This window comes from Pseudophryne corroboree, chromosome 6, assembly GCF_028390025.1.
Source record: "Pseudophryne corroboree isolate aPseCor3 chromosome 6, aPseCor3.hap2, whole genome shotgun sequence".
In the NCBI taxonomy this organism is placed as follows: Eukaryota; Metazoa; Chordata; class Amphibia; order Anura; family Myobatrachidae; genus Pseudophryne; species Pseudophryne corroboree.
The window spans coordinates 75,258,886-75,284,582 of NC_086449.1; the positions used below are offsets into that span (position 1 = coordinate 75,258,886).

Genomic DNA, 25,697 nt, shown 5'->3' on the forward strand with positions numbered 1-25,697 from the left:
CACTCCCACGACCTCCGTGTACAGCACCGGGTCTGGGCCTGTGGAAGTTTTGCAAAGGGCCGTGTGAGCGGCCTGACTGTAGACCCCGGACAACGGAACTCCTCGGCTGCTGCGGGCGGATGGCGGAAGCAGAGAGCGTGCTGCATGGAGCCGTGGAGCGGCCCATGCACACGTGCTCCCGCCCGCCACACACAGCATAACGGCGTGTCTGTGTAGCCAAGCAGCGCTGCTGCTGCGCAGGGAGCAGCGGTCTTTTAGGATGCTGGGAACCGGAGAGTGAGAGCGCGCCGCATGGACCGTGAAGCGGCCCATGTACACGCGCTCCGGGCAGCGGTGAGTACCCAACAATCCCCAACAGTGGAGCGGCAGCAAGCGCTGACCGCCCCAACCCAACATACCTGGACCGTGACAAAAGTCTATGACGGGGCCTTCATCCAAGCTCCGTCCAGCTTTCCTGCAGGCAGCCTGCAAGTGGAGTGAGGGAGCTCTTTACAGAGAGGTCCGACACTCACGGCTACTCAGCCGCTTCCACTGTCCCTGACCCACGCCTGTTAGAAGGGGGGAAAGGACGTGGAAATTGAAGAAAAAAAAAAAACTTACAAAAAAATTCCAATACTTTGTGGATGAGCTCCACTATGCCTTCTAACTGTGTCGAGCACAGAAAAAACACTGGAGTGCTGCAGGATATGGAGGGGAGGAGTAGTCTCAAAAATTAATTTATTCAGTGCCTTCTTCCGGTGGAAGCCGTCCATATCCCAAGAGTACTCCAGTGACCCCTAGTGGATGAAAAAGAAAGACTGAAATGATCGCAAGGGCTGAGTAAGTCCAGAGCTACTCTGAAACTGCACAAAATGTTTTTGCTGCGCTCGGCTGCACAGGCATTCGCACACTTGCAAAGCGAAAATACACTCCCCCGTGGGCAGCGACTATGCGTTTGCACGGCTGCTAAAAGTAGCTAGCGAGCGAACAACTCGGAATGACCCCCAGTAACAAGTCACACAGCAACGCTAATATAGGCCTCTAAAACAATGTAATTAGCAGTTTAATACACACACAGTTGTCACAATAGAAGGCAGGCCTGGTGTCCCATCATAATTAAAGGAAGGCGTATTGAGCTCAGACAGACTAACTCGGTTGTTGTGCAGCCAACGAGAACTCACCAGTCAACAGGTTTTCCTTGGTCTCCATAGCAAGAGATGGCTGCAGAGCACAGACAAGGCAGTAACAGTGTCAGCAAAGCCTGGAGCGCCATCTTCTGGCTGGAGGGATCTGAAAAAAGAAAAGTGTGAAGATGTTATAATGCTTTGGCCGGTTATTTGACTTATTGCATAAATAAACTTTAGTCTAGCGATGAACAGTGTGACATTTGCGACGGCAGGCTGAGCTTACGCAGTCCACGATGCAGTCCTTGGCCTCGCCACTCCCAGAAAACGGGAACGCTGGCCACCCCCTTCCTCTCCCTCCGAACGCCTCTACTTGTCAATCAGGCAGAAGCATTTGCGTCCATGCGATGCGATCGCAGCATCCGTTCTGCACATGCGCAGATTCATGACTATTGGGAAACTGAGCGCTGGATTGCAATCCAACCTGAATCAGGCCCAAAGCTGACATGCAAGTAGAGTACATTACCTAGAGAAGTGTCCTATCTCTGTATCTTTAGATGTATTCTCAGATGTAAGCTTTGCAGCCGCCTAATGCACACACACGCTAATGATGTCTGCTGTATCTTTGGCTGTACACATAAGGAAACTGTCTGAGGTTCACAGGTTGGTCTCTTCAATTTTTTTACTTCCCTTTTTTTCCCTAGCGTATAGAAATGAGAAATCTATTTTTCTAACCATTCTAACGCAGACTCCAAAGAGCAGCTGCTGTACAATTCGCTTCTGACTGCTGTCAATTGATTATAAATGAACTTAACTCCTGTTTTCTTCATGCTGATTTATATTTTCCCCATACAAATCCTATTGATAAATTGCCCGTGTGGCATTGGCCTCCATCATTAATTATATTGTTTCAGCTCCACACGAATACAAACCTAAATAAATTGTTTTGTCATTGAATAAATAATATTATTTCTCTAAACTATCCTGACAGAACCAGGTACCTCAGTAAGGGCATCCCGGGCATCTACTAATATCTTCATTTATTCCGCTATGTCCTATTTATGTAAATGTATTCTACTCTGTAACGCTGCGGGATGTTGGCTTTAGGATTTATGAACAGACATACGGGTCGTGTAATGGATGGCGCCAGCTCTGCTCACTCCTACACGTCCCCGATAGCGGTAACAGGAGAATCGGCGGAGAGGCTGTAGCAGATACCTCGTCCCCGATAACCACAGCTATCTTTATTTTTATTTATTATTTTACAGATAACTGAATACAAGTATGTTTGTATGTTTTTGCACTGCTCCGGGATGAAATGCCTACAACTCCAGGTGTAACCTGGGCTATAATTGGGCGTTCGCATGGAGGCGAAGACCAGAGATGGCAGGGTAACCGAATTAGAATAGGGATAAATAAGGAGTGTTCCACTGCGCACTGACAATGATGGCAGTTATGGGGCAGATGTATTAACCTGGAGAAGGCATAAGGAAGTGATAAACCAGTGATAAGTGCAAGGTGATAAACGCACCAGCCAATCAGCTCCAACAGTTAGGAGCTGATTGGCTGGTGCATTTATTACCTTGCACTTATCACTGGTTTATCACTTCCTTATGCCTTCTCTAGATTAATACATCTGCCCCCAGGTGTGTCATGGACGTGCGGTGAGCTAAGTGGTTCAGGAGGCACTGGCTGGCGCCAGATTTACATGTAATATATGAGCCAAAGGGTACATCTGGGCATTATACACAGGTGCAGCAGTATAAACTCCTGGATATTTGGTTAGTTTTGATCAGAGATGTGCGGAAAAGATAGGCAGGGGAGTCACTGCCTCACCTGCCATAGACTTTTTACTCCAGAGTTTTGGTTATAAAAATGATTAGAATAATACAAAGAAGATGCTTCACACATATTCTTTGTTTTTTCATATACTTTATAAACTCTGGCACAAACGTTAGTATGACATGAAAGGCTCTGCCTCACCCCACTGCTGGTGTAGATAGGGGGCGGCACAGCCACACGGGGGCGTACAGCTCGGCATATAGGTTAATTTAGCCCTAATGTATTGTCCACCAATGAAATGCGAGGTGAGCAGCAACGGACGCAAGATGGCAGGAGCCTCAATGGATCTCATGAACCCCGGGTACCAGGTAAGTATAATTAGGGTGAGTTTTAATTTGTTAATTCCAATTCCCTGAAGGGCTATAGCCTTCTTTTAGCGCGGCGCCGCACCCTGGCTGTTTTTTAAACTGAGAAATGCGTCCTGCTCTACTGACTTCCGGACAGAAATTATGTCTCAGATACTTTAATTTCCTTCCCATGAGCAAACTCGTGCGCCGTACCTACTATGATGCAGGCGTACACAGGCGTATCCCCACGCAAGACCCCAGAATAATGAGACAAAATACTAATGGTAAGAGAACACTCACCTCTGCCTGGCACACAGCGATCCTGAGAGAAATGAGACGTTTACCGTTCACAGAACTCGACATATACTCGTGACTAGCCCTATACCTTCACTTCCCTATTCTCAGTGACAACTCGTCCCTAGTGTGATGTGTCTATGTAAGCGAGCTTTATGGCTGACAATCATGCAGATTAGAGTCATAAATGATACTGCACCAAAAGCAGTGTGGTAAAACTATTTATTTTACCCTTGGTTTATACCACTGGACTTATTGAGGACGCACAACTGTATGGTTACCTGTATGTACACTTTCAGTGCAAACTCTACAAAGGATGCAGTGTCTAGAATTATTTTTTTAGCAGAAGGATGGTCTCCATGTGCCTCCTAGTTGCATCACATTGCGACTTAAAATAAGATTTTACTTACCGATAAATCTATTTCTCGGAGTCCGTAGTGGATGCTGGGGTTCCTGAAAGGACCATGGGGAATAGCGGCTCCGCAGGAGACAGGGCACAAAAAGTAAAGCTTTTTCCGATCAGGTGGTGTGCACTGGCTCCTCCCCCTATGACCCTCCTCCAGACTCCAGTTAGGTACTGTGCCCGGACGAGCGTACACAATAAGGGAGGATTTTGAATCCCGGGTAAGACTCATACCAGCCACACCAATCACACCGTACAACTTGTGATCTAAACCCAGTTAACAGTATGATAACAGCGGAGCCTCTGAAAGATGGCTTCCTTCAACAATAACCCGAATTAGTTAACAATAACTATGTACAATTTATGCAGATAATCCGCACTTGGGATGGGCGCCCAGCATCCACTACGGACTCCGAGAAATAGATTTATCGGTAAGTAAAATCTTATTTTCTCTATCGTCCTAGTGGATGCTGGGGTTCCTGAAAGGACCATGGGGATTATACCAAAGCTCCCAAACGGGCGGGAGAGTGCGGATGACTCTGCAGCACCGAATGAGAGAACTCCAGGTCCTCCTTAGCCAGAGTATCAAATTTGTAAAATTTTACAAACGTGTTCTCCCCTGACCACGTAGCTGCTCGGCAAAGTTGTAATGCCGAGACCCCTCGGGCAGCCGCCCAAGATGAGCCCACCTTCCTTGTGGAGTGGGCCTTTACAGATTTAGGCTGTGGCAGGCCTGCCACAGAATGTGCAAGTTGGATTGTGCTACAGATCCAACGAGCAATCGTCTGCTTAGACGCCGGAGCACCCATCTTGTTGGGTGCATACAATATAAACAACGAGTCAGATTTTCTGACTCCAGCTGTCCTTGCAATATATGTTTTTAATGCTCTGACAACGTCCAGTAACTTGGAGTCCTCCAAGTCACTTGTAGCCGCAGGCACTACAATAGGCTGGTTCAGATGAAATGCTGACACCACCTTAGGGAGAAAATGCGGACGAGTCCGCAGTTCTGCCCTGTCCGAATGGAAAATCAGATATGGGCTTTTGTAAGATAAAGCTGCCAATTCTGACACTCTCCTGGCAGAAGCCAGGGCTAGAAGCATGGTCACTTTCCATGTGAGATATTTCAAATCCACCTTTTTTAGTGGTTCAAACCAATGAGATTTTAGGAAATCCAAAACCACATTGAGATCCCACGGTGCCACTGGAGGCACCACAGGAGGCTGTATATGCAGCACTCCCTTAACAAAGGTCTGGACTTCAGGGACTGAAGCCAATTCTTTTTGAAAGAAAATCGACAGGGCCGAAATTTGAACCTTAATAGATCCCAATTTGAGACCCATTGACAATCCTGATTGCAGGAAATGTAGGAATCGACCCAGTTGAAATTCCTCCGTCGGAGCACTCCGATCTTCGCACCACGCAACATATTTTCGCCAAATTCGGTGATAATGTTGCACGGTTACTTCCTTCCTTGCTTTAATCAAAGTAGGAATGACTTCTTCCGGCATGCCTTTTTCCTTTAGGATCCGGCGTTCAACCGCCATGCCGTCAAACGCAGCCGCGGTAAGTCTTGAAACAGACAGGGACCCTGCTGAAGCAAGTCCCTCCTTAGAGGTAGAGGCCACGGATCTTCCGTGATCATCTCTTGAAGTTCCGGGTACCAAGTCCTTCTTGGCCAATCCGGAACCACTAGTATCGTTCTTACGCCTCTTTGCCGTATAATTCTCAATACTTTTGGTATGAGAGGCAGAGGAGGAAACACATACACCGACTGGTACACCCAAGGCGTTACCAGCGCGTCCACAGCTATTGCCTGCGGATCTCTTGACCTGGCGCAATACCTGTCCAGTTTTTTGTTGAGGCGAGACGCCATCATGTCCACCATTGGTCTTTCCCAACGGGTTACCAGCATGTGGAAGACTTCTGGATGAAGTCCCCACTCTCCCGGGTGAAGATCGTGTCTGCTGAGGAAGTCTGCTTCCCAGTTGTCCACTCCCGGGATGAACACTGCTGACAGTGCTATCACATGATTCTCTGCCCAGCGAAGAATCCTTGCAGCTTCTGCCATTGCACTCCTGCTTCTTGTGCCGCCCTGTCTGTTCACATGGGCGACTGCCGTGATGTTGTCCGACTGGATCAACACCGGTTTTCCCTGAAGCAGAGGTTCTGCCTGGCTTAGAGCATTGTATATTGCTCTTAGTTCCAGAATGTTTATGTGAAGAGACGTTTCCAGGCTCGTCCATACTCCCTGGAAGTTTCTTCCTTGTGTGACTGCTCCCCAGCCTCTCAGGCTGGCGTCCGTGGTCACCAGGATCCAATCCTGTATGCCGAATCTGCGGCCCTCCAATAGATGAGCACTCTGCAACCACCACAGAAGAGACACCCTTGTCCTTGGAGACAGGGTTATCCGCAGGTGCATCTGAAGATGCGACCCTGACCATTTGTTCAACAGATCCCTTTGGAAAATTCTCGCGTGGAATCTGCCGAATGGAATTGCTTCGTAAGAAGCCACCATTTTTCCCAGGACTCTTGTGCATTGATGTACAGACACCTTTCCTGGTTTTAGGAGGTTCCTGACAAGCTCGGATAACTCCTTGGCTTTTTCCTCCGGGAGAAAAACCTTTTTCTGAACCGTGTCCAGAATCATCCCTAGGAACAGCAGACGAGTTGTCGGCATTAACTGGGATTTTGGAATATTCAGAATCCACCCGTGCTGTTTTAGCACTTCTTGAGACAGTGCTAATCCCATCTCTAGCTGTTCTCTGGACCTCGCCCTTATTAGGAGATCGTCCAAGTATGGGATAATTAATACGCCTTTTCTTCGAAGAAGAATCATCATCTCGGCCATTACCTTTGTAAAGATCCGAGGTGCCGTGGACAATCCGAACGGCAGCGTCTGAAACTGATAGTGACAGTTTTGTACAACGAACCTGAGGTACCCCTGGTGTGAGGGGTAAATTGGAACGTGGAGATACGCATCCTTGATGTCCAAGGATACCATAAAGTCCCCCTCTTCCAGGTTCGCTATCACTGCTCTGAGTGACTCCATTTTGAACTTGAACTTCTTTATGTACAGGTTCAAGGACTTCAGATTTAGAATAGGCCTTACCGAGCCATCCGGCTTCGGTACCACAAAAAGAGTGGAATAATACCCCTTCCCTTGTTGCAGAAGAGGTACCTTGACTATCACTTGCTGAGAGTACAGCTTGTGAATGGCTTCCAAAACCGTCTCCCTTTCGGAGGGGGACGTTGGTAAAGCAGACTTCAGGAAACGGCGAGGTGGATCTGTCTCTAATTCCAACCTGTATCCCTGAGATATTATCTGCAGGATCCAGGGATCTACTTGCGAGTGAGCCCACTGCGCGCTGTAATTTTTGAGACGACCCCCCACCGTCCCCGAGTCCGCTTGAGAAGCCCCAGCGTCATGCTGAGGCTTTTGTAGAAGCCGGGGAGGGCTTCTGATCCTGGGAAGGAGCTGCGTGTTGCTGTCTCTTCCCTCGACCTTTGCCTCGTGGCAGATATGAATAGCCCTTTGCTCTCTTATTTTTAAAGGAACGAAAGGGCTGCGGTTGAAAAGTCGGTGCCTTTTTCTGTTGGGGAGTGACTTGAGGTAGAAAGGTGGATTTCCCGGCTGTAGCCGTGGCCACCAAATCTGATAGACCGACTCCAAATAACTCCTCCCCTTTATACGGCAAAACTTCCATATGCCGTTTTGAATCCGCATCGCCTGTCCACTGTCGCGTCCATAAAGCTCTTCTGGCCGAAATGGACATAGCACTTACCCGTGATGCCAGTGTGCATATATCCCTCTGTGCATCACGCATATAAAGAAATGCATCCTTTATTTGTTCTAACGACAGTAAAATATTGTCCCTGTCCAGGGTATCAATATTTTCAATCAGGGATTCTGACCAAACTACCCCCGCACTGCCCATCCAGGCAGTCGCTACAGCTGGTCGTAGTATAACACCTGCATGTGTGTATATACTTTTTTGGATATTTTCCATCCTCCTATCTGATGGATCTTTAAGTGCGGCCGTCTCAGGAGAGGGTAACGCCACTTGTTTAGATAAGCGTGTTAGCGCCTTGTCCACCCTAGGAGGTGTTTCCCAGCGCTCCCTAACCTCTGGCGGGAAAGGGTATAATGCCAATAATTTCTTTGAAATTATCAGCTTTTTATCAGGGGCAACCCACGCTTCATTACACACGTCATTTAGTTCTTCTGATTCAGGAAAAACTATAGGTAGTTTTTTCATACCCCACATAATACCCTGTTTAGTGGTACCTGTAGTATCAGCTAAATGTAACGCCTCCTTCATTGCCAAAATCATATAACGTGTGGCCCTACTGGAAAATACGGTTGATTCGTCACCGTCACCACTGGAGTCATCGCCTGTGTCTGGGTCTGTGTCGACCGACTGAGGCAAAGGGCGTTTCACAGCCCCTGACGGTGTTTGAGTCGCCTGGACAGGCACTAATTGATTGTCCGGCCGTCTCATGTCGTCAAACGACTGCTTTAGCGTGTTGACACTATCCCGTAGTTCCATAAATAAAGGCATCCATTCTGGTGTCGACTCCCTAGGGGGTGACATCCTCATATTTGGCAATTGCTCCGCCTCCACACCAATATCGTCCTCATACATGTCGACACACACGTACCGACACACAGCAGACACACAGGGAATGCTCCTAACGAAGACAGGACCCACTAGCCCTTTGGGGAGACAGAGGGAGAGTTTGCCAGCACACACCAAAAGCGCTATATATATATCAGGGATAGCCTTATAATAAGTGCTCCCTTATAGCTGCTTTGTTATATCAAAATATCGCCATAAATGTGCCCCCCCCTCTCTGTTTTACCCTGTTTCTGTAGTGCAGTGCAGGGGAGAGACTTGGGAGCCGTCCTGACCAGCGGAGCTGTGAGAGGAAATGGCGCCGTGTGCTGAGGAGATAGGCCCCGCCCCTTTTCCGGCGGGCTCGTCTCCCGCTATTTAGAAAAATTAGGCAGGGGTTAAATATCTCCATATAGCCTCTAGGGCTATATGTGAGGTATTTTTAGCCTTTATAGGTACTCATTTGCCTCCCAGGGCGCCCCCCTCCCAGCGCCCTGCACCCTCAGTGACTGCCGTGTGAAGTGTGCTGAAAGGAAAATGGCGCACAGCTGCAGTGCTGTGCGCTACCTTTAGAAGACTGCAGGAGTCTTCAGCCGCCGATTCTGGACCTCTTCTGATTTCAGCATCTGCAAGGGGGCCGGCGGCGTGGCTCCGGTGACCATCCAGGCTGTACCTGTGATCGTCCCTCTGGAGCTTGATGTCCAGTAGCCAAGAAACCAATCCATCCTGCACGCAGGTGAGTTGACTCCTTCTCCCCTCAGTCCCTCGCTGCAGTGATCCTGTTGCCAGCAGGAATCACTGTAAAATAAAAAACCTAGCTAAACTTTCTCTAAGCAGCTCTTTAGGAGAGCCACCTAGATTGCACCCTTCTCGGCCGGGCACAAAAATCTAACTGGAGTCTGGAGGAGGGTCATAGGGGGAGGAGCCAGTGCACACCACCTGATCGGAAAAAGCTTTACTTTTTGTGCCCTGTCTCCTGCGGAGCCGCTATTCCCCATGGTCCTTTCAGGAACCCCAGCATCCACTAGGACGATAGAGAAAAGGTGCATACACACTATGGGATATCACACATGATATTGCTCATTTTGCACCCTTCTGAGCGATATTGTGTGTGATATTGGCCAGTGTGTATGCTATGGACGGTCCCGCACATTGTTATCGTCCCACGCTGGTGTCTGTGCATGTAGCTCAATTTGGACTTATCATCCAAGACTGCATGCACCTACCGGCCACGGCATGACGTCACTGTACGATCTCGTACATTGTGTATGCACTGCGACGGCAGCCTGGGAGGGGAAACACTTTGCGATATAACTCATCTTAAGACACATCTTCCAGTAAAAAGATGCAAAACAAAAAAGCATGGTGCTAGCAGTACAGGACCGGCTCGGAATACATTCGTATTACCAGCAGCCGGGATCCTGGCTGTCATGATCCCGGCAGCCCGATCACAGCCACCAACCAGTATGTCCGCAGTGGGGCGAGCGCTAGAAAGCCCCTTGTGGGCTCGCTGCGGGCACAGTAGCTTGCCCATAGAGGGAGAAAAGCCTGTGGCACCGGTATTCCAGGGACGACATTTCACCGACAGGCAGGCTCGTGATTGCCTCCCAACCGTGGTGTATCTCATGGTGTATTGAGGCTAGCTGTATGAGGACACATCTATATAGCATAATAGAGAGGATTATCTATCTTCACCTCATTCCCCTCCTCCTACTCCTTCCCTGACCATCTCCAATCTGCTTTGTGTCCTCTCTGCTCTACAGAAACTGCCAAAGCCAACGGTTACTTCTCACACCCCTTTAGATCTGTCATCACCTTTTATAGAGTGTACCCCACCCCACTCTTACAGCCTCTCCATTCCACTAGTCTCCATGAGTTGGACTACTATTCGCTCACTTAGGGGAAGATTGATCAAACCTTTGAGAGAGATAAAGTGGCTGCTATAGGTAACTTCTCCAATCAGCTTGTCACTTTATAGACTGAGCTAGATAAATGCTAACCAGAAGCAAATTTGTTTCTCTTGGCAAGTTCTCCACTTTATCTTTCTCGTAGATACATCTCCCTATTTCCTATCTTTGTCTGATTTACTTTCCCTTTCTTTATGTGTTAATATATATTCCTTCACCACTTCCTCTTCACCTCCTCACTTGGAAACCTTATCGGCTCCTTTGGTCTCCATTACCATCTGCACGGTATGTTTCTCTTCCTGCCATATCATTCTGAATGCCCCAACACTTTCCCAAACTAAACGTGGCCAAGACCGAGGTCATCATTTTCCCCCTTTGACGTACCCTGCATCTAGGCCTCTCTGTTTTTCGGCCAAGGGTCATCCTTGACTCCTTCCTCTCCATCACCCTGCACATTCAAAATATCAGGGTCTCCTGCCGTTTCCACCTCCACAACATCTCTAGGGTGAGTCCCTTCCTCACCCAATTTCACCATGACTCTACTCCATGCACCCAACATTTCCTGCCTTGACTACTGTAACCTCCTCCTCTCCTCTTCCCTTTTCTTGCCTTTCTCATTCAATCTATCCTGAATGCTGCTAATCCATCTCATTTTCCTCTCGCTCCTCGGTGTTGGTCTGCTCCTTCTGCAACCTGCATCACCAACTCCATACCCCGATTAGATCCCATTTTAAACTCCCCCCGCCCATGAATATAAAGCCACTAATCACTCCACCCCCTCTCACTGATCATCACCTAGGTATGGCCATGGATGATTCAAAATCATCGATGGTCTATGACCAATGTTGAATACTTTTTCCATTGATGGGGCAAAACTAAATGGTTTCCCACCATCGATTATATACAAGCAATAAATATATATTTTTTCCCAAGGTGCTGGGACACAGCGATTAGCTCCGCCCTTCAATACTCCCACAAAGCCCCAGGCTATTATTGGCCACGGCTTAATGAATTGTAAAGCAGGGGTGACCATCGGTGTGCAATACCATCGATGGTACCCTTGCAGATGGTTTCATTCTATCAAGGTTACCCATCAATGGCCATCCCTACAGTCACGTGACCTCCACTGTAGCTATGTCCAATCCCCCCCCCAAACTCATGCACACACATTTTTATTGTAGTCTACTAGCTCTTCTCTGTACTTATCTCTACACCCTTTTTATGCTCTCCCATCCACTTCACCCTATAACTCCAGCCCTTCTGTATTTAAATAAAAAATGTATGGAGGTAAGGCAGGTGCACAGGGAGCTAAAACATGGGGTTAATCAAATGATGAGCAATGCAATTGTGGTGATTTAGTGTGTGCCTATGACGACTTATGGTCAGTACGGTAACAGGGCAGCAGTGCGCCCTTTGATGGCCCAGCCCACTAAACGTGTGACTTCATGCCTAGGGGGCGGCTCTGGCAAGCGTAGGACCTGTTCTGTGCATGTGCCCCCCAAGCTGCAGCATGGCCATATGGGCAGTGGCGACCGTTCTACAAAACGGGGGGAGTGTCGTCCCCATTTTCTAGGCGTGCCTTGTCCAGCATTTGCCTCTTCCCACGCAGAATTTCTGGCCCCAGCAGAGTGAAAACACCGACCATCCACCATCCCGCATAACCTGATGTTTTTACAAACACTGATCAGATGTTGCATCCTCGGACACTGGAGCTGATCATAGAAACTTGCAGGTGACTATTAACATAAGACGCCTCCTGCAGCATCAGTGTGTCCTGATGAACGGGTATTAGTCCCCGAAATGTCGATTGACTAAACACTGTTTTATTCACGGCTTAAGCAGTCTTGGAGTAGCGTCTTCTTCCCTCTCCTGCAGCATTAGCGTATTTACACGCAACAGCTGCGTCCTGCTGTGCTTACTACATCCTTCGCTGAATCAGGACCAGTTTGCAAAATATGCTGTTTTTGCAGCACTGTGGCTGCAGACTGACGCAAACAGGTACGTTCCCTGCTCTGTGGGGGGTTTCCGGGCAACTGGAATTCCCCCCTCCAATTTCCCACATGCCAAAACTGCAACATGCCCGCAAACCAAATGCAATAATACCATGATGCACTTCACACAGTTGTGTTTACCTTGCTGAGCTAATTCGGTAACACAAAAACCCTGATAATGATACCCACCGCCAAGCATTACACTGCAAATGGCAATGATTGGGGAACGCAGGCATGCAACATGACAACGAACCTTACATAAAGAAGACTACGCCGTCCGTCACATGCTCAGCTCCGCCTCTACCACCACCCGCGCCTGGACCATACAGTTGCGCATGCGCACTACCCCACCGCCGGTCACGTCCCTCCTTTGTGCGCATGAGTGAAGCGATCAACGCTTCGGCTAGTGCGCATGCGCAGTGAGCCTCTCTTCTCCCGCTCGTTTGCAGGAACAGTCGTGACGTGGCCGCTGCTGTTTGATAAAAATTATACATTATTTACATTAGGTCTCAGCAGGGACAGATACGTAGTCAGTGTATTTATGTACTTACTTTTAACACGGTTGAATATAGTTAGTGACATTGTTAACCTCCCTGTAAATGTCTTTTTAGCCACTAAGGGGTGTATTTACTAAAGTGTGGGTGTATAGCAGTGGCGATGTTGCCCATAGCTAAGCAACCAATCAGATTCTAGCTATTTTCTAGAAGGTGCTAAATAAATAAGTAGAATCTGATTGGTTGCTGTGGCCAACATTTCCACACACTGGCACTTTAGCAAATATTATACCCTAATACTGTAATTATCCAGTACATAGAATTGAATCCAGCATGGGTTTTGTACTACTGAGACACAGCATTACTTTTACACCATTTTTATTGAGTTATAGTTTAAATTAAACTAATGGGCTGATCTAATCATTGGCGTTTCTATAATGGGTGCAGAGTGTATGGCGCACACGTGACCCTGAGTCCCGGGGGGGGGGGGGCACACACTGCACCCATTTCTACTATACTTACCTTTCCGGAGTCCATCGCTGACCGTGTGTGGGCTCCCTCCTCTCCCGTAGCCGTCGCGCTGCTGATAGCGCACTGACCACTAGAGACTCTGGCACAGTGCCATAGTCTACAGCGCATGCGCAGGACTCCGGAAAAATGGTGCGGCAGCCATTTTTCGTAGTCCTGCGCATGCGCTGTAGATTCTGTCACTGTGCCAGAGTCTAGAGCGCTGAGAGCGCTAGCAGTGGCGTGACGGCTACGGGAGAGGAGAAGGCCCACACATGGAGTCTGCACACGGGTCCCCTCCTCTTTAGAGACGCCCCTGGATCTAATAATAGTATTCAGTGTAACGCTAGATTTGGGCTCAATTCACTTGAATGTGAATTCACTTGAATGTGAATTGAAAAGCTCCGGGAAGGAGGTCCTGGCGCTATTCAATTCAGTGTGCTGCTTTGTCGGGGAATGCCCATACTTTTATCTTAAACAGAGTGTTTAGGTGTGAGAACGGACATTCTCTGACATAAGTGCCCCGCTGTGATGATGTTTGCACCACGTTAGGGCACGAAAATATCATTGCGGTACTAGTTTTGTAGGTTTTCTACCAGCACCCCCTGAGGGGTGTGAGCAGAAATTCACTAATCGGACTGAACAGCTTGCAGAATTGAATAGCTCCTGGGACATTCTTCCCGACACTATTCAATTCACGTACAGTTGAATTGGGCACCTTATTTGCATTGAGCACGCTGTTAGGAGCTCCTTCAATGTAAATGACAGCGTACAAATGTGTGTAGCATTCAGCAGTGATGTCAGATGCATTTTGGGTTGTTAAAAAGCACCAAATTTGAACATTTGGTTTAGTTTTATTCTTAGACCCAACAATAGATGGTTGCATTTTCATTTTAGTATAATCATTTTTCTGGATCATGACATTAAAACTTCTCAATATTATAAAAATGCAGAATTAGTACATTAAACTTATTTCTTGCAGTTTAGTACTGTTACACATTCTCTAAATCAACATTTTTATGAAAAAAGCCCTATATGTATATACTTATCCTTGGTTTTGTAGGTGTTGCTGTTGTCAAGTAATTTCCGTAAAATGCCAGACAATGACACTGATGACCCCAGACTCCATAATATGTATGCCTGCCTGAAATACGCCATGGTCTTGGTAAACGCCGTGATATTTGTGAGTCTAGTTATATACTACTGTGATCGAAGTATATAGTGATGTATGGGTTGCGACCGCAGCCAGGAGTGTGTTACCTGACCAGGTCGCATCTTACACGTTAGTGCTGTCCTGCTTGTAGAATGGAGGAAACATGCAGAACGGATCTCCCTTGTGTAATGGAGGAAATGTACAGAATGGATCTCCTTTGTATAATGGAGGAAATGTGCAGAATGGATTTCCTCCTCATGTTCACGCCGCTTGGGAGTGATATTGCAGCCTATTACCGCCGACATCTCTCCCAAAATTGCGCTCCAGAATGGCATGCGTATGGCAACCCGGGGTGCATGTGCCTATATGAAAAGTGCAAGGAGTGTAACATAGTTCCTCACGAACACAAATAAGCTGATTTCTGCAGGCGCAGGGATCAGCTGCAACACGGGGGAGTGACAATCAGTCCCCCTGCCCCACCCACTACTATGCACTACAATAAAAGTGAGGGGGAGGGGCTATAAGACTGGGGTGTTAATGGGGTGGGGTCCTGCTGTCCCATAAAAAGATGTTTTAATGGGGCCTGAGCCAGCCAAGGAGGCATAGCGATACACACAATATTGTTAGGTCATGCCATGGCCACTCCAAACTTGTGGCGACATAGTATGGGTGCAACTTACATGCTTTATTATTAACATTTATGTATATAGCACCAGCATACTATGGGAGTGTCTCAGCTCCCACGGCCATCATGCGCGATCATAAGGTCACTTACAGTAGATGCTTGATGATCCAAGGATCAGCGACATCCTCTGTGTATGGGCAACTCAATACATTTTCAGTCTGCTGTGACATTAGCAAATTTGCGTAACAAGTCGCAGGTGCACTTACAGTAGTGACTACATCAGAATCAGACCCCCGGTTCACTGCACCGTTATACTGCTGCCTACCTAAAACATCAGATATCAGCCCCAATCAAATCCTCGTTCTGTCACCTGAGGAACATAGCCAGAATCAAGCACTTAATTCCCTCAGATGATCTGCCAAAAGTCATCCATGCATTTGTATCATCTCGATTAGACTACTGTAATGCCCTCTACCTTGGTCTCCCAGCAAAAGAATTGCACCGCTTACAGCTGGTGCAAAAAACAGCTGCCAGGCTGTTAACCGACCAGCCCCGTTCTAGCCACAAAACTCCCATACTCTACTCCCTTCACTGGCTGCCTGTAAGATGGCGAATCATCTTCAAGATTGGCTTACTGAGTTTCAAAGCATTACATGACCAGGGCCCAAGGTACCTGAAGCAGCTACTGACCCCATACTGCCCCACTCGATTACTGCGATCTGTAGATGAAGGTCTTTTAGCAGTACCTAGAATCTCCCATAATTTATCTGGGGGTCGAGCTTTTAGTCATGTGGCTCCGACTCTATGGAGTTCACTTCCCCGCACAGTGCGAGAGGCCCCAACTATAGAATCCTTCAAAAGTAGACTCAAGACTTTCCTTTTCTCTGACGTCCTAGTGGATGCTGGGACTCCGTCAGGACCATGGGGATTAGCGGCTCCGCAGGAGACAGGGCACAAAAATGAAAGCTTTAGGACTAGGTGGTGTGCACTGGCTCCTCCCCCTATGACCCTCCTCCAAGCCTCAGTTAGGTTTTTGTGCCCGTCCGAGCAGGGTGCAATCTAGGTGGCTCTCCTAAAGAGCTGCTTAGAAAAAGTTATTAGGTTTTTTATTTTCAGTGAGTCCTGCTGGCAACAGGCTCACTGCCACGAGGGACTTAGGGGAGAAGAAGTGAACTCACCTGCGTGCAGGATGGATTGGCTTCTTAGGCTACTGGACACCATTAGCTCCAGAGGGATCGAACACAGGCCCAGCCATGGAGTCCGGTCCCGGAGCTGCGCCGCCGACCCCCTTGCAGATGCCGAAAAGTGAAGAGGTCCAGAAACCGGCGGCAGAAGACTTTTCAGTCTTCATGAGGTAGCGCACAGCACTGCAGCTGTGCGCCATTGTTGTCAGCACACTTCACACCAGCGGTCACTGAGGGTGCAGGGCGCTGGGGGGGGGCGCCCTGGGCAGCAATGATAATACCTTGTTCTGGCTAAAAATACATCACATATAGCCCCTGGGGCTATATGGATGTATTTAACCCCTGCCAGGTCTCACAAACACCGGGAGAAGAGCCCGCCGAAATAGGGGGCGGGGCCTATCTCCTCAGCACACAGCGCCATTTTCCTGCACAGCTCCGCTGCGAGGAAGGCTCCCAGGACTCTCCCCTGCACTGCACTACAGAAACAGGGTAAAAAAACAGAGAGGGGGGGCACTTTTTTGGCGATATTGATATATTAAGCTGCTATAAAGGAAACAACACTTCTGTAGGGTTGTTCCTATATATTTATAGCGCTTGGGTGTGTGCTGGCAAACTCTCCCTCTGTCTCCCCAAAGGGCTAGTGGGGTCCTGTCTTCGATAAGAGCATTCCCTGTGTGTCTGCTGTGTGTCGGTACGTGTGTGTCGACATGTATGAGGACGATGTTGGTGTGGAGGCGGAGCAATTGCCGGTAATGGTGATGTCACCCTCTAGGGAGTCGACACCGGAATGGATGGCTTTGTTTATGGAATTACGTGATAATGTCAGCACGTTACAAAAATCAGTTGACGACATGAGACGGCCGGCAAACCAGTTAGTACCTGTCCAGGCGTCTCAGACACCGTCAGGGGCTGTAAAACGCCCTTTACCTCAGTCGGTCGACACAGACCCAGACACGGACACCGAATCTAGTGTCGACGGTGAAGAAACAAACGTATTTTCCAGTAGGGCCACACGTTATATGATCACGGCAATGAAGGAGGCTTTGCATATCTCTGATACTGCAAGTACCACAAAAAGGGGTATTATGTGGGGTCTGAAAAAACTACCTGTAGTTTTTCCTGAATCAGAGGAATTGAATGAAGTGTGTGATGAAGCGTGGGTTAACCCCGATAGAAAACTGCTAATTTCAAAGAAGTTATTGGCATTATATCCTTTCCCGCCAGAGGTTAGGGCGCGCTGGGAAACACCCCCTAGGGTGGATAAGGCACTCACACGCTTATCAAAACAAGTGGCGTTACCGTCTCCTGCAACGGCCGCCCTCAAGGATCCAGCTGATAGGAGGCTGGAAACTACCCTGAAAAGTATATACACTCATACTGGTGTTATACTGCGACCAGCCATCGCCTCTGCATGGATGTGCAGTGCGGGGGTGGTTTGGTCGGATTCCCTGACTGAAAATATTGATACCCTGGATAGGGACAGTATTTTATTGACTATAGAGCAATTAAAGGATGCTTTTCTTTATATGCGAGATGCTCAGAGGGATATTTGCACTCTGGCATCGAGAGTAAGTGCGATGTCCATATCTGCCAGAAGAAGTTTATGGACGCGACAGTGGTCAGGTGATGCGGATTCCAAACGGCATATGGAAGTATTGCCGTATAAAGGGGAGGAATTATTTGGGGTCGGTCTATCGGATTTGGTGGCCACGGCAACAGCCGGGAAATCCACCTTTTTACCTCAGGTCCCCTCCCAACAGAAAAAGACACCGTCTTTTCAGCCGCAGTCCTTTCGTTCCTATAAGAACAAGCGGGCAAAAGGACAGTCATATCTGCCCCGAGGCAAAGGAAAGGGTAAGAGAGTGCACCAAGCAGCTCCCTCCCAGGAGCAGAAGCCCTCCCCGGCTTCTGCAAAGCCCTCAGCATGACGTTGGGGCTTTACAAGCGGACTCAGGGGCGGTGGGGGGTCGACTCAAGAATTTCAGCGCACAGTGGGCTCACTCACAGGTGGACCCCTGGATCCTGCAGGTAGTATCTCAGGGTTACAGGTTGGAATTCGAGAAGTCTCCCCCTCGCCGGTTCCTAAAGTCTGCTCTGCCAACGTCTCCCTCAGACAGGGCGACGGTATTGGAAGCCATTCACAAGCTGTATTCTCAGCAGGTGATAGTCAAGGTACCCCTCCTACAACAGGGAAAGGGGTATTATTCCACACTATTTGTGGTACCGAAGCCGGACGGCTCGGTAAGACCTATTCTAAATCTGAAATCTTTGAACCTGTACATACAAAAATTCAAGTTCAAGATGGAGTCACTCAGAGCAGTGATAGCGAATCTGGAAGAAGGGGACTTTATGGTGTCCCTGGACATCAAGGATGCTTACCTGCATGTCCCAATTTGCCCTTCACATCAAGGGTACCTCAGGTTCGTGGTGCAAAACTGTCATTATCAGTTTCAGACGCTGCCGTTTGGATTGTCCACGGCACCTCGGGTCTTTACCAAGGTAATGGCCGAAATGATGTTTCTTCTGCGAAGAAAAGGCGTATTAATTATCCCTTACTTGGACGATCTCCTGATAAGGGCAAGGTCCAGAGAACAGCTGGGGGACGTAGTAGCACTAACCCAAGTAGTGCTGCAACAGCACGGGTGTATTCTGAATTTTCCAAAATCTCAATTGACCCCGACGACACGTCTGCTGTTCCTGGGAATGATTCTGGACACGGTTCAGAAAAAGGTGTTTCTTCCGGAGGAGAAAGCCAGGGAGTTATCCGAACTTGTCAGGAACCTCCTAAAACCAGGAAAAGTGTCTGTGCATCAATGCACAAGAGTCCTGGGAAAAATGGTGGCTTCTTACGAAGCGATTCCATTCGGCAGATTCCACGCACGAACTTTTCAGTGGGATCTGCTGGACAAATGGTCCGGATCGCATCTGCAGATGCATCAGCGGATAACTTTGTCTCCACGGACAAGGGTGTCTCTTCTGTGGTGGTTGCAGAGTGCTCATCTGTTAGAGGGCCGCAGATTCGGCATACAGGACTGGGTCCTGGTGACCACGGATGCCAGTCTGAGAGGCTGGGGAGCGGTCACACAGGGAAGAAACTTCCAGGGAGTGTGGTCAAGCCTGGAGATGTCTCTTCACATAAATATACTGGAGCTAAGAGCGATTTACAATGCTCTAAGCCTGGCAAAACCCCTGCTTCAGGGTCAGCCGGTGTTGATCCAGTCGGACAACATCACGGCAGTCGCCCACGTAAACAGACAGGGCGGCACAAGAAGCAGGAGGGCAATGGCAGAAGCTGCAAGGATTCTTCGCTGGGCGGAAGATCATGTGATAGCACTGTCAGCAGTGTTCATTCCGGGAGTGGACAACTGGGAAGCGGACTTCCTCAGCAGACACGATCTACACCCGGGAGAGTGGGGACTTCATCCAGAAGTCTTCCACATGATTGTGAACCGTTGGGAAAAACCAAAGGTGGATATGATGGCGTCCCGCCTCAACAAAAAACTGGACAGGTATTGCGCCAGGTCAAGAGACCCTCAGGCAATAGCTGTGGACGCTCTGGTAACACCGTGGGTGTTCCAGTCAGTGTATGTGTTTCCTCCTCTGCCTCTCATACCAAAAGTACTGAGAATTATACGGCAAAGGGGAGTAAGAACGATACTCGTGGCTCCGGATTGGCCAAGAAGAACTTGGTACCCGGAACTTCAGGAGATGCTCACGGAAGATCCGTGGCCTCTACCTCTAAGACGGGACCTGCTTCAGCAGGGACCGTGTCTATTCCAAGACTTACCGCGGCTGCGTTTGACGGCATGGCGGTTGAACGCCGAATTCTAAGGGAAAAAGGCATTCCGGAAGAGGTCATCCCTACCCTGGTAAAAGCCAGGAAGGAGGTGACTGCACAACATTATCACCGCATTTGGAGAAAATATGTTGCGTGGTGTGAGGCCAGGAAGGCCCCGACGGAGGAATTTCAACTGGGTCGATCCCTACATTTCCTGCAAACAGGATTGTCTATGGGCCTCAAATTAGGGTCCATTAAGGTTCAAATTTCGGCCCTGTCGATTTTCTTCCAGAAAGAATTGGCTTCAGTTCCTGAAGTCCAGACTTTTGTAAAAGGAGTACTACATATACAGCCCCCGGTTGTGCCCCCAGTGGCTCCGTGGGATCTTAATGTAGTTTTGGATTTTCTCAAATCCCATTGGTTTGAGCCACTCAAATCGGTGGATTTGAAATATCTTACATGGAAAGTAACCATGCTACTGGCCCTGGCTTCAGCCAGGAGAGTGTCAGAATTGGCGGCTTTATCGTATAAAAGCCCATATCTGATTTTCCATTCGGACAGGGCAGAACTGCGGACGCGTCCTCAGTTTCTGCCTAAGGTGGTTTCAGCGTTTCACCTGAACCAGCCTATTGTGGTGCCTGCGGCTACTAGCGATTTGGAGGATTCCAAGTTGCTGGACGTTGTCAGGGCATTGAAAATATATATTTCAAGGACGGCTGGAGTCAGAAAATCTGACTCGCTGTTTATACTGTATGCACCCAACAAGCTGGGTGCTCCTGCTTCTAAGCAGACGATTGCTCGTTGGATTTGTAGCACAATTCAACTTGCACATTCTGTGGCAGGCCTGCCACAGCCTAAATCTATCAAGGCCCATTCCACAAGGAAGGTGGGCTCATCTTGGGCGGCTGCCCGAGGGGTCTCGGCATTACAACTCTGCCGAGCAGCTACGTGGTCGGGGGAGAACACGTTTGTAAAATTCTACAAATTTGATACCCTGGCTAAAGAGGACCTGGAGTTCTCTCATTCGGTGCTGCAGAGTCATCCGCACTCTCCCGCCCGTTTGGGAGCTTTGGTATAATCCCCATGGTCCTGACGGAGTCCCAGCATCCACTAGGACGTCAGAGAAAATAAGATTTTACTTACCGATAAATCTATTTCTCGTAGTCCGTAGTGGATGCTGGGCGCCCATCCCAAGTGCGGATTGTCTGCAATACTTGTACATAGTTATTGTTACAAAAAAATCGGGTTGTTATTGTTGTGAGCCGTCTGTTCAGAGGCTCCTACGTTTGTCATACTGTTAACTGGGTTCAGATCACAAGTTGTACGGTGTGATTGGTGTGGCTGGTATGAGTCTTACCCGGGATTCAAAATCCTTCCTTATTGTGTACGCTCGTCCGGGCACAGTATCCTAACTGAGGCTTGGAGGAGGGTCATAGGGGGAGGAGCCAGTGCACACCACCTAGTCCTAAAGCTTTTATTTTTGTGCCCTGTCTCCTGCGGAGCCGCTAATCCCCATGGTCCTGACGGAGTCCCAGCATCCACTACGGACTACGAGAAATAGATTTATCGGTAAGTAAAATCTTATTTTTACTCAAGCATTTCCATAATGTCCCTTTAGTATCTCCATGCTTCTGTATTTTATGAAAAGCTTTTCTGTACTTCATTGTTTTCTGTACTATATTATGCTATGTATCTGTTAAGCGCCTTGAGTCCTATTGGAGAAAGAGCGCTATATAAATAAAATTATTATTATTATTATTATTATTAGTAGTAGTAGTAGTAGAGCCGCACTGCTAGGCAGGAAGTAGGTGCAGGGAGAAGGCTGGCAACAGACACAGAGACCAGAAACATAGTGATTGAGGAGAGAATGAGAATGTGCAATAGTTGACAATGTAGTGAAGGAGGTGGTGTGCCCGCCCATTCTCGCAAGGATCCCATCACCTCTGGGCCTAATTCATGTTTGTAAGGAACTGCATAGCGCTGTGCAATTCCGTGTCATTCAAATTCAAATGCAGCAGGAGGAATCTGTAGGAGATAGACATTTACAAGATCCGAGTGCTGCGTCTGAGGATACAGCCACAGATCACAATCTCGACCATCGGATGGAGTATTATTATTATTATCCTTTATTTATATGGTGCCACAAGGGTTCCGCAGCGCCCAATTACAGAGTACATAAATAATCAAACAGGAAAACAGCAACTTACAGTTGATGACAGTATAGGACAAGTACAGGATAAATAAACACAGTTACATCAGTAGATGGCACTGGAATAAGTATCAGGTGGCAGAAGACTGCTGGATGTGGTACAGTTGAAGATTATTAAACTAAGACAAAGGATAAGCACATGAGGGAAGAGGGCCCTACTCGTGCAAGCTTACAATCTAAAGGGGAGGGGTAGACAGACAGGGGTGACACAGATGGGGTACATAGAGAATGTGGAACAGAGGGTTAGGATGAGATTTGGCTGGGTTTGGTGAAGAAGTGGGTCTTGAGAGCCCGTTTGAAGTTTTGTAGAGAGGTGGATTGTCTGAGGGGGAGAGGTAGGGAATTCCAGAGACGTGGTGCAGCACGTGAAAAATTTTGGAGGTAGGAGTGGGAGGAAGTAATCCGTAGGCAGGAGAGTCGTCGTGCATTAGCAGAGCGAAGAGGACGGGTGGGAGTGTAAAGGGAGATAAGATCAGAGATGTAGATGGGAGAGGAGTGGGTGAGGGCTTTGTAAGCGAGTGTGAGAAGCTTGAAATGGATTCTGAAAGGGAAGGGGAGCCAGTGAAGGTCTAGTAGGAGAGGAGAGGTAGACGTAGTGCGTTTGGTGAGGAAAATGAGCCGGGCAGCAGCATTGAGGATAGATTGTAGTGGAGAGAGGTGTTTGTCAGGAATGCCAGTCAGGAGGAGATTAGAGTAGTCCAGTCTGGAGATGACCAGTGAGTGGATAAGAGTCTTAGTAGCATCCTGGGTCAGAAAGGGTCTGATCCTGGAAATATTTTTTAGATGAAAACGGCAGGTTTGTGAGAGGTGCTGAATGTGTGGTTTGAAGGAGAGGGAGGAGTCAAGGATTACTCCAAGACAGCGCACTTGGGGGCTAGAGGAGATAGTAGTGCCATCAATAGATAATGAGATTGTAGGAGGTGAGGTTATGCAGGAGGGAGGGAAGATGATCAGCTCGGTCTTAGACATGTTAAGTTTAAGAAAGCGCTGGGATATCCAGGAAGAAGTAGCAGAGAGACAGTTGGAGATATGAGTGAGGAGAGCAGGGGAGAGGTCTGGAGAGGAAAGATAGATTTGGGTGTCATCAGCATAGAGATGAGATTGGAAACCAAAAGAACTAATGAGCTTACCTAGTGAGGACGTATAGAGAGAGAAGAGAAGAGGACCAAGGACAGTACCTTGGGGGACACCTACAGTTAGTGGACGTGAGGGGGAGGTGGAGTCATGAGAGAAGACAGAGAATGAACGGTCAGAGAGGTAGGAAGACAGCCAAGAGAGGGCAGTGTCACGCAGACCAATGGAGTGAAGGATTTGCATTAGGAGAGGATGGTCCACAGTGTCAAAAGCAACAGAGAGATCAAGTAGAATAAGTATAGAGTAGTGTCCCTTAGATTTAGCAGCATGGAGGTCATTGCATACTTTTGTAGGGAGTTCAATGTGTGCACTATTTCACAGGTGGAAGTTACACATAAGTGTGAGGGACTGGATGTGAAGAGTAAGACTTAGCGAAGAGTCAAGGATAAATTCAGGAAAAAAAAAGCAAAGCTATATGTCAATAAATTATTAAATGCATGTTTTGATTGAATAAATTATTGGCATGTAGCCTTGCCATTTTCTGAAATTCTGCATTGCATTTCAGTTTGAGGAAACCAGCTTTGTAATTGCTCGGACCCTCCTGAAGGGAGTTTTTGAGTAAAACCACCACAACTAAATTGTTATCTTTGGATTGAAGAGTTAAGCGTGACACCAAGACAGCAAACCTAAGGAATTTGGGCGATGCAGTCTATAGTTGAGGTAGGTGGGGATCTAGCGGTCGTGGGTTAGTAGCAATGGGTGGAGGCAAGATGATGAGCTTAGGTCTAGATACTGTCGCAAGGCGGGAAGAATCGCGTCCAGCAATACGGTAAAACAGTGGATTGTTTATTCGCATCAATATAACAGCCACTGCACAACAGGTGTCACATCTGGTATTACTGCAGGTCACAGACACTATACAAGATGAAGCAGACACAGTACTAGGTTTGCCACTCTGGCTCACAGACAGCATGCATAAGATATGTGAACCATCCTGCCTTCATAATGCTTACCACCACCCGCCTGGCCAGCTTGTTCAGCGTCAGGAGCCCTATGCTCTGTTTGCAGCAAAGCTTTATTCCAGCTTACAAGTGGGCTGATTGCTTGGTTTTGAATCTCAGCACACTGCATGTGACAACCAGCCTACACCCAGGTAGTCAGGTGGTGAGTATTGCCTCTGGCTTATGGCAATGTGGCCTCCCCGCCACAACACATTGAGCTGTTGATAACGTTGCAACATCCAAGTGAGTAGGGCAGTGCGCCACTTGGACACACATGACAAAAAAAAAATAAGGATTTTGGGGTTGTCTACAAAGATGGCGATTACATAAACAGCACATGGTCCAGGAAAGAACAGTGTCATCAGGGTGAATGTTGTTAAGGGTATGTAGGAGAAGAGGGCGATCTACTGTATCAAAAGTGGCAGATGCATGTTTAAATATGGAAAGGAAAGTATCAGGGAGAGGGACAGCTTTAAGGTGTGAATCAAATGTTTAAAAACAAAACAAAACTATATATATCAAAAAACACGTTTCGTAGCTGAAATAAAAATAAATCTGAATGTTGTGTAGGTCAAGAAAAGCCCAGGGTCTCAGTCCAGCTGATAATCTGAGGAATGATTTCAAAATTGATGTTTGACAGCATTTCCCGTCTAGCTTGATAGAACTTGAGCAACGTTGTTAAGAATTATTTCTTAAATTCTAGTTAGACTATAGGTGAACGCATAAAGGGGAGGGGGGCTGACTTTGGGAGCGTTAAAAGGTGGAAGGCTGGAGGGATGAGGTGAGTTCTAAGGGGATGTGTGAAAGCTGAGTAAATGTTTGATAGCGTGTATGAGGACATTCCATAGGACTGGAGAAATAGTGGAGGCCAATGCACCCTGGCCAGCTTAAAGAAAGCAAAATAGGATGTAGTTGGCATCCCGATGGTCAAGATACCGGCGGTCAGAAGACCGGCGCCAGAATCCCAACACCGCTCAGAATCCTGACGCCGGAATCCCGTCAGTCAGCGTCCCGAACATACGTTTGCAGTGGGGAGGGTTAGGGTTAGGCGGCGGGGGGTTGGGGGGTGTTAGGAATAGGCACTGGGGTTGGTTAGGGTTATGCAGAGGGAGTGGGATGGTTAGAATTAGGCTGCGGGACAGGAGGTTTAGGGCTAGGCTGCGGAAGCGGAGAGTTAGGATTGGGCTGCAGATAGGGATGGTTAGGATACGGAGGAAGGTTAGCAGACT

The 25,697-nt window shown here is 48.1% G+C and overlaps 2 protein-coding genes across 12 annotated transcripts in view; one reads left to right on the forward strand and one right to left on the reverse strand.

The window, feature by feature from the left end:
* LOC134936225 (tetraspanin-1-like) overlaps positions 1-25,697 on the forward strand; it is a 181,288-nt gene that overhangs the window by 104,436 nt on the left and 51,155 nt on the right. The window contains exons 1-2 of one of the 4 annotated variants that reach the window (XM_063931203.1): positions 12,841-12,972; positions 14,508-14,627. The exons of 2 other annotated variants lie outside the window; for them this stretch is intronic. In XM_063931203.1, coding sequence (XP_063787273.1) covers positions 12,856-12,972; positions 14,508-14,627 — 237 coding nt within the window. In that variant the 5' untranslated portion in view covers positions 12,841-12,855. Of the gene's footprint in view, positions 1-12,840; positions 12,973-14,507; positions 14,628-24,032; positions 24,188-25,697 lie in introns of those variants that run through there. One more of the 4 variants, XM_063931204.1, reaches the window with a different exon arrangement.
* The window catches only part of DNASE2 (deoxyribonuclease 2, lysosomal), a 185,977-nt gene that overhangs the window by 94,101 nt on the left and 66,179 nt on the right, over positions 1-25,697 (reverse strand). For 3 of the 8 annotated variants that reach the window (XM_063931199.1, XM_063931198.1, XM_063931197.1), the window contains one exon: positions 1,161-1,269. In XM_063931199.1, the coding sequence (XP_063787269.1) occupies positions 1,161-1,252 (92 nt within the window). In that variant the 5' untranslated portion in view covers positions 1,253-1,269. The other 5 variants (XM_063931201.1, XM_063931200.1, XM_063931196.1 and 2 more) reach the window with 5 other exon arrangements.